This window comes from Prunus mume, linkage group LG6, assembly GCF_029339155.1.
Source record: "Prunus mume cultivar Tortuosa linkage group LG6, ASM2933915v1, whole genome shotgun sequence".
NCBI lineage: Eukaryota > Viridiplantae > Streptophyta > Magnoliopsida > Rosales > Rosaceae > Prunus > Prunus mume.
The window spans coordinates 8,295,444-8,304,914 of NC_142703.1; the positions used below are offsets into that span (position 1 = coordinate 8,295,444).

Sequence of the window (9,471 nt, forward strand, 5' to 3'; positions counted from 1 at the left end):
GAGGTGGGTTAGGTTAGGGCAGTGAGCCGGTTCTTTGAACTCAAGTTCGATGTCCCTCTCATACTTGTATAAAAAAAAAAAAAAAAATTGTAATTTGGATCCAAAATCTTGATAGTGGTATTGTTTGTTTGTTTATGTTTATTAAACCATACAATTGAAACAAATTTTGGTAATTTCTATTTTAACAAAACTACAAACCACCAATGAGCCCAAGCTGCCATGGCAGTAAATAAACTCATGTTACAACATACAAATATAGGCTTCCTTCCCTATTGTCAACAGAATGATTACTAGAGTATAAATCAATGTTCTTCCTGGTGCATTTACAAGGTCAAAACTAAGTAACAACATTTAAAGGGAAATTAATAAACACTAGAAGAAGAAGGGGCTTTTAATCCTAAGATAAGATGTCAGATATATCAAATTTTAGCTTCAGAACTGACGTCAGACTCATGTTTGCTTCCCATTTGGGATGTTCTCTTTGTGGGAACAAGAGGGCTGCTGTCTTCTTCATCAGGGTCTTCATGTTTCTGCGACTGCCCTCCCTTGAACACAGGATGTACATAAGCATCCTTAAGATAGTTCATCAAATTCAGGTTTGGTTCTGTTGCCTTTTCAACTGTATCCTTCACCATTGCTTCCTGTTGCCATTTGCCAAACCAAAGACATATAAATAGATTAAGAATATATTAATGCAAGTGATTAAGGTTAAGTAAATGTACAGATGAAACTCCTTGTAACGGAAACTGGAAAATTGAAACTAACCTGCAATGGGAATTTAAGGAATGCTGATTCGAAACGTCCCTTGCAGATTCTATGGAACCAGATTGTCAAAACAGGCTGTGCAACGAGAATAAATGTTGATTTTGCAACACCTAATGTGCTAAATAGCCCCATTAGAAGAATTTGGGATATGATTAGGCCAATAATTACACGCAGATGCACTTGTGGCCAGAAGGCTGCCGCACTCTCATATTTCTGGTCATAGACATTAATAATCTGGCAACAAAAGGAAAAGAATACTATTAGTGCCACCTAACAAGGAAAATTGCTCTAGGATTTTACACTAGAATATCTAAGTACGACCTAAGAAAAAACTTCAACCTTCAAAGTTCAGCTTAATGCTAATTTATAAATGAATGAGCTTGCGCTTGATATTTCTCCGGCCAGAGCAATGGTCAAGACAATCATGGAAAATATGAACTTGAGCAATGGTGGTATAGCTAACGTACCTGATGACGGAAAACCAGGTAGGCGAAAGAGAAGAAGATAAGAATGAAAGGAAGAAGTATAGGTGTGACAACGCAATACACAAGCCCCAGCAGAAAATATAACTGTGTCCTAGGTTCATTTGTAGCAAAGTTCAAGGAACCAGGATCCATTGCCTGCTCCCTGTCTTCTTCTGTCTTGACCAAAAATGTGTTCTTAAGGTGGAACAAAATTAATGGAACCAATCTGACGATTTCTGCAGCAACTCCACTCCAACCATCAACCATGATATAAGTGATGAAGAATGTGGCTTTCATTGGAATGGACCTCCCAACAGTTTTTGTGAACCTGCAAAACCAACAGTATGTATCCTGTCAGATATCCCATCATCAATAGGCAAATTTGGAAAATTCCAAGTGTAAGACAGAAAGATGCAAATGTCAACATTGCTGCTAAGTTGTGAAAAACATCAACGTAATTCCATAAGAAAAGAAACCCAGGGATGCAAATGGTACATCTTGATTTCTGCTTATTGGAAATTATTATTTACCATTAACACAACAAAAGACAAACAACTCTGACAGTTTGGATAGACACATGGAAAGAGTTACACAAAATTACTCTGTTGAGGGCTCGTTCATAAGTTTCTCAAGCTGCTGAAGTGCTGTTCCTGTAACAATGCTTCCCAGAAACACATTTATAAGTATGAACAAATGATACTTCGCAGCAGACCTCCTATCCAGAGATGAGAGTGATGTGAAACCTTCTATCTTGGACATTAGCATAAGAATCATTGGAAGCATAGCAAGGAATATCTTTAATGCAATTCCTGGAAGAAAACCTTGGATGACAGACTTAACGGGCTTCCTGGGAAAAAACGGAAAAAAGAAAGAAAAGAGGGGTGACGATTTGAAACCTTTATTCTTAGTCCATATAACCGCACATGAGAAATCAATAACTAACAGAATGAAATAGGGACTCACATCTCCAGCAGTGGCTTCAAGAAAGGAAGGACCTTCATAATCCCCTCAATGTTGGCTAGAGATTGGACGAATGCTATTGGAATCATAAAGAAGAAAGTAAGGAAAAAAAAGGCTACAGCCATGAGTAGTTTCCGAACATTGAGTTCAACATATGGAATTGCAAGATTTCTCCAATAGACGTCGCGTGGCTCAGAAGCCCACTCTGTCAACCAGACGATAGGATTACTTGATTGCTGAGTTTGAGCACATACAGCTGCTCCCCATCGAGTTCTGAATGAAACAAATGCTGCAGGCATTATGGCATCAGGATCACTTACAACCTTTTCCCTTTCTTGTTTTTCCTGCATGAAATCTACATCATTATGCATCTAGAACGGACGAACAAAAACAACATGTATACTCTAGCAGATTAGTTCCCATTCATTTTTGGGAAGAGAAGAGAATATTTGGCTACATGCAGCAGCATCTTCATTGGATATAGCTAAATTAGCTAGCAGATGTAAAAATAAACAGCAACAACACTTGCATTAGTCAATACAAAGCATAGGTATAAGAAGGCATACTCACTTCTTGGATCATCTTCTCAATCTCCTCAATGTAGTAATTAATCGCGTCCACTTTATGTCCCCACAGGCCCAAGAAACCTGTCTAATGGGACATGAGATGATGAACTCAATGGTGACAAATTATTAACAAATGAAACTCTCAAACAAAAACATAATTGAGCGGTTATCAAATATCAAGTAAAGAAAGAAACCTTTGTAGTAGGCCTTGACTTAGGGTTTCTTTCATATCTGGTTTGGTAGTAAACAAGCCAGTTATTCCAACTCTTCTTCTTCTCGACCACCGCTGCAAGTTTATTTGCATTGTATACAACCTACAGACATTTAAAGGTTACAAACAATGGTTAAGTTGTTTTAACACTGGAAACCTATTGCAGATACAATACAGTTTACTATCTTGTTCTTGAATTGTTTTTCAGCAGTATATGCTGATTCTTTCAGCAGTCAAACTAACAAAAAAAATCAAACAAGTTTAAAAAGCCGCATACTTGATGTGTAAGGTAGTGATCGGGATGGTTTACGCAGAAGAAATGTTCAATATGCTCACTGACTGATTCATCAGGATCTGGGGGTACATTCCTTACAAGAACCTGTGGGGGACATAGAGTTAATATTGTCAACAGCAGCAAGCTAAGCAGAATCTAATGGGAGCAGACATAATAAATCAAATTCAATAAAGACATATCATTGAGGAAACAAAACAGAGCACCATGTAGATGCCCTCACCGTAAATTGATCTGGACGGCGTTTTTCAGATGCTAAAAATGCAAGCCTTTTAGCAGCCACTGTCTTGTATTCATGGTATAAAACAAAGCACGTCCAAAAGGAGAAGACATAAGACATCACCATATGTGCCCAAAACCTACAAGACATAAGATAAATTCATACTTGGTGAATTAAAACCAACAACAAGAAGTATTTCTGAGTCCCAAAAACCATGACATTTATAGCCTAGAAGAAAACAAAGCAAAATAAGAGATAAAAAACTCACTTGGGAGATCCGGAAGGAATATTGGATATTGAGAGCTTATCGATATTGCTGAATGTTACTTCACGGGTCTTTCCCAGCGTATTTCCGGTATAATTGACAGGCACCAAAACAATAAGCGCAAGCGCAGTAATGGGGACAAATATCTTCAACCTACGTGTAATTAATTAGTATCATTAAAATATCATCAGTAGTTTAGCATGAAAAATTAGGGAACTGTTATTAGCATACCAAAATTGTTATTTATTCTGCACTAAGGTTCCTGTTCCTTACGATTAATATTTTGGAGTACTAATAACAGTTCCATTAAGACGGTCACATGTGACATTTGTTTCGTAACATGTACATGAAAAAGTTACCCGAGTATATAAATCCGAATATAGGCAGCGGAATCGAGGCCTGCGTGTTCAATGAGCTCTGGCTCAGGCATCCGCAATGCCGCCGGCATCCAATTGAGAAACTTGATGTAGGTTTTGGCGTCCAAGTTGACGAATTTTTTGACCAAAGCCCCAGAACTCGTGGGGCTTCCTCTGATCCCCTTGAGGTACCATTTGGGAAAGTAGACTCTGTCGTTGAACGGTTGAAGCCGTATCAGAGCAAAGGCCACGAGAAAGCCCAATGCAGACAATATATTGATGGCCGCCGATACTGCTATATCTTGAAGGGTCGCCATTTTCAATTGCTAGCTCCTGCAAATTCACATTCGAAATGGCGATCAAACAGAGGAAGAAGAAGAAGATGAAACAGAGGAAATGCACATATGCATATGCATGACGAACCTGTGTGTGCCTTGGGCGTGGCTTTTTGGGATTCAGTGAAATTGAAATTGAAAATTTGGACAGAGAGGGATGAGATTGGGGTTTTTTTTTCTTTTTCTTTTGTCGATCAAATGTTTGGGAATGGGAAGCAGAATAGAGAGCGGTTCGATGGCGCCAACAAGGTCGGAGGCATGTTTGGCCTCGCTGCACTCACGCTTGTGTACGTAACAGCATATATTTGAATCTGTTCTCTGACCCAACTGCCCCTTTTATTTATTTTCTATGTTTTTTTTTCGTTCATAAAAAAAATACTTATCTATTTTAAAATTTTAACCAAGGATTTGATTTGATAAATATGAATATATATATAAAGCAAACGGCAGAAAATGATGAAACATTCAAAATACCAAAAAATGCCCTTCGTTAATTCAAACATTAAGAATTGAAATTATTAATTCAATGAGGATAATATGGTAAATTCACATTTTTTCATATTAAAAAAATTAAAATTAAAAAAAAATCAGATAATATGTCCAACTTTATGAAATATAACTACCCATATTATCTTTTCTTAATTCTAAAAATAAAATAAAATAAAGAAAAAAGAAAACCAATTGGCGGGGGCTAGTTAAAAGATAATGAAGGCTTCTTAGCATATATATATATATATTTATTTATTTATTTATTTATTTTTGGATACATATGATTAACAATCTAAGGCCAACGGGGGTCTAGCCCAATTAAAAAGACATTAACTTGCATATCAAATGTCTCAAGTTTGAATTCTCATGGCATCATAGTTGTGTGTGTAAGAGAAATCCTCCTTTCATGTGATTTAAATTGTTGCTTGTACTAAAAAAAAAATCTAAGCATAATATAAATCATATTTTCTAATCACTTGTAAATTACATGCAACTCCAATTTTTAGTTTTACAACTTGTTCATAAAATAAAGGGACATTTTGGAAAAAGCAAAAGGAGAGAGAAAAATTTAAAAAGAAGCAAAAATGGACAAAAATGCCCTTATTTATTTTTAGATTTCCTAAGGAATCCAATACATTTGCATGTCTTTGATTTGAAAGTTGAGTGGTTTTTTTGTCTTTTTTGAAAAAGCTTGGGCTTTTTCCAAAAGCGAAATTTTTTTTATGTCTAAAACCTAAAAAACCTTAAAAAAGGTAAATACACAAAATAGGCTGAATGTGTTTTGCACATTTTAGTTGAATGTAGGCCCTTTATGAATTCATATTAGTTGTTTTCCTAAGGATAAAAAACAACAATTATTTATCTATAACTTAAACAAATTTGCAACCTCCTTTTTAAAGTATAAAGGAGATAGTTGCAAGAGATTTGCGGCTCAATAAGTTTTATATTTATATTTTGATAAATTATAATTGTATGCATAAATTAGTTTATTTATTAATTAAAATTCGACCCTCAAATTAAACATAATAGATTCAGCCATATAATGCCAAGAAAAAGATGCATATGTGATATTATGTGGTCAATGTAATCAACAAACCATAGCCTTAACTACCCATGGTACAAATTCCATAGAGAGTGGAGGAGGAAGAAGCATCGTTGCTCCTCCTCCCTCTCTTCTCTTCCTGTCTTTTCCTTTTAGGTTAATGAATGAGTTTACTGGGGCATTTTGAATAAAAGCTCCTTGTGCTAGTTTCTTCTGAGCTATGGTTAGATTAAAGTTCCTCGTCACCCTTTTTAGTCTATGTTATCAATCAAATTCTGCTTCCAAAATTCGCTCATTAATTCGGCTCATGTTTTCTAAATTTAATTCTACATCGTTTTTGACGAAGATGGCTGCAAATCACCAAATTATTATCTAGTAAGGTTGTTGGTTTCGTTTATTTGTTCGCTTTTATGCGCATATAGATATCTAGAAATCATATTTTTTTTAGATCTAATAAGAATGCAGTAGTGGGTGTGATTGCAACGACGCTTCTTCAAGTGATAGTGATAGGGCTTGTCTAGGCTTATGGATAATTTTAGAGTTTTGGTTATATTGAATTTATGAACTTTATTTGGACTTATGATTAATTGTGATAATATGAGCTAGTAATTTTAGTGCGACTTTTATCCGCATTAATTTTACTTTTAACATATTAATTTATTGTCTTTTTGAAATTAATATTTTAAATATTTTATTAAGATCTTTGATTGTACGTTGAATTTATCCAATAAAGTTTTTATTTCATTAAAAATAAAAATTGTAATCGACAAACCAGAATGTCTATATAAAATCCAATATCCTATCACACACTACTAATCTCCATCCAGCTGTGGAGCAAAATAAATTAAAAATAAACAAAAAGAAAAGAGTAGAGAAAAAAAAAAAGCAGTGGAACGGAACTCACACAAATAATTTCCACTAAAATGTTACACGTCAGCCTAAATTTATGTTATCCAATCTCCGCGTCATCCCACACCCAAAAAATCTCCACATCAGCAACCGACGCCGAAAGGATGCGAATCACCGGAGAGAAACCAAAAGCAACGGTCCAACATCGACCCATCAAAACGGGCCCCAAAGGGCAGTTACTTTGCGGGCCCGTCCACCACAACTTCCTCCCCCATAGAGCACATACTTCCATTTGTGGCCGTCCGATCGTCGTAGCCAATTCTGCGGACTCCACCATCATTATCATCGAAATCGGAGTCATCACTACCGTCCATCTCATCATCCTCATTATCATCGGACGACAAAGGCACCAGCCAACACGAACCATGCATGTGCCCGTTCACACACACAAAATACTCCAACGCCCCATGATGCGAGCCAAGCCTCCGGGCCGCGCTCTTGGGCACCAGCCCAGCCGTGGTCATGCTCCACTCGGGGGCCCCACAGTAAGGACATCTCACCCTTTCTTCAAGCTTTACTCGCCGTCCGATCAAATACGCCCTCGTCTTTGACTTGTCAAATCCCTTAAATACCCCTCTGTAAATCCCCAAATCATCTTCCTTCTCCCCCATCTGATGCTCGCACGGGTCGCTGACGTACAGCAAATCGCCCCGGCACCGCTTCGTCAAGAAGCTCTGACCCGAAGTCTTAGAGAACCTCGACGATTTGACGAAGTGGCCCGGGGTGGGTCGACTCACCTTGAAATTCCGAGTCGGCTCGCAGCCGCAGCAAAAGAACATGAGCTTCGCGAGCGTGTGCCATCCGCCGCCGATTCGACCGCTCGGCGAAGCGTTCTCCAGCGACGCTATCATGCGAGGGGCGCTATGCGCGCAGAGCTCCCGCCACAGCAGCCTCTTCACGATTGCTCGGAGCTTGTGGTTCACCGACGCGGTTGAGCAGAGCGCCTGAATATCCCATTTCATGGACCGGAAGACGAGGAAGAGTATCCGCTCGTTGAGAATTCCGAGGTCATCTGAATCGGACCTCTGACTCGGCGGGTTCGGTCTGAGTCTCCGGTTCAAACTCATCGGGACAATGCTAGAATGTATTTTTGAAATTTTTTTTTTATGAACAATCGAGATGAAGGCGATGCTGTCGCGCGAGCTTATATATATGGGGGACGAGAGTACAGTACAGGGGTACGTGTCGAATTTCTATTTGCGGATCGACGCGTGTTAGCATGTCATTGCTTGGATACTTAGATCGTGAATCGAGGAATTGTAGATCAGCGGAATGGAATCGGGTATAAACTCGTTGGGCGCCACGTGTCCAATTGTCTTGCGAATCGAAATATCTTCTTCTGTTGGCCCAAAAAATATCCCAGAAGATATATCCATTCTTTGACACGTGTTGGCGTTGCAGGCTCCCACGTGTAATTCATGATTTTGATAAGTAGTTTGTTCAGTGTTGGGTCCCACTATTTTGTCGTCAAGTGGTCAAGTTATGTACAAAAGTAGAAGTATTATTCTTTTTTGGGGAGGAAAGTGGTTGGCCCATGGTATTCCAAATTAACGTTTTACTTTGTCAGTCGGGAGGAGCACAACCTAAAAAAGCTAATCATAAGTTGGTCTCACCTTCACTTTCAGCCTTTTTTCTTCTTTTTCTATTTTTCTATTTTATTTTATGAACCTCACTATCAAGTTTCAAAATATATATATATATATATATACACATATTTAATTATTTTCCTAAATTAAAATACATAAATATTACACCTATTTAATTATTTTTCTACAAATCAATGTGATGGAGCATGTGAATCCGAAATAGAAGATAGGCAAAGCCTAATATCAAAATATTGTTTAGAAAAGTCAACACCTAACCCAATTGAAAGTAGAACTAGGGCCCAAAAGGGAAAATCCACAAACATCAAAACCAAATGAGTCCCGCGGTGCGAAAGACACAAGATACCAACAAGGTACAAATCAAACAAACACCCCAATAAATTTGAGTGTGACTATATTCGTTTACGTATCCATCATGGTTTCTTGCTCCTTTATTGTGTTTTTGTTCATAAATAAATTACCTTCTTTTTAGTACACACTAGCCCCTTGGCACACACTTCGATTGTTTTTAAATTTTTTAAATTTTATTTTAGAATTTAAAAAGATAATGGTAGTTGTGTTGTGTTCCATAAAAATAGGATCATTATCTGATTTTATTTTAAATTTTTTTAATGAAAAAAGGTGAATTTACCATATTATCATAATTTAATTAATAATTTCAATTCTTATTGTTTGCTTTAACCAAGAGCATTTTCTGGTATTTTGAATGTTTTACCACTAGAGAGTGTGCCAATTGGTTTTATTTTATTTTATTTTAGAATTTAAAAAAGATAATGGGTAATTGTGTTCCATAAAAATAAGACCATTATCTGAACCAAAAAATAACCAGACTATATGTAAATATTTATGTATACAAGCTGTGTAAATTACTGTACATATAATTTATATACCAACATAAGAGTGTAATTACATATTGAAGGCTGAATATTTTAAATACAAGCCTAAGTTAGGAAACAAAAAGTGAATGAGTTAAAGACCTATAATTTTAAGAGT

The 9,471-nt window shown here is 37.0% G+C and overlaps 2 protein-coding genes across 2 annotated transcripts; both read right to left on the bottom strand.

Annotated features, from left to right (window-relative positions):
• Nucleotides 1–240: 240 nt before the first annotated feature.
• LOC103333795 (hyperosmolality-gated Ca2+ permeable channel 1.7) lies at nt 241–4,682 on the bottom strand. The gene is made up of 12 exons (XM_016795109.2): nt 4,523–4,682; nt 4,103–4,432; nt 3,747–3,896; nt 3,482–3,617; nt 3,244–3,345; nt 2,950–3,069; nt 2,760–2,840; nt 2,193–2,533; nt 1,831–2,076; nt 1,233–1,557; nt 766–999; nt 241–641 (listed from the first exon to the last, which is right to left on the bottom strand). Exons 2-12 carry the CDS (start codon nt 4,414–4,416, stop codon nt 420–422), a joined length of 2,271 nt encoding a protein of 756 aa, XP_016650595.2. The 5' UTR covers nt 4,417–4,432; nt 4,523–4,682; the 3' UTR covers nt 241–419.
• A 2,002-nt stretch (nt 4,683–6,684) lies between these two features.
• EDL3 (EID1-like 3) lies at nt 6,685–7,999 on the bottom strand. The gene has a single exon (XM_008237018.3). The coding sequence runs from the start codon at nt 7,939–7,941 to the stop codon at nt 7,051–7,053; it is 891 nt and encodes a 296-aa protein (XP_008235240.1). The 5' UTR covers nt 7,942–7,999; the 3' UTR covers nt 6,685–7,050.
• Nucleotides 8,000–9,471: the final 1,472 nt, after the last annotated feature.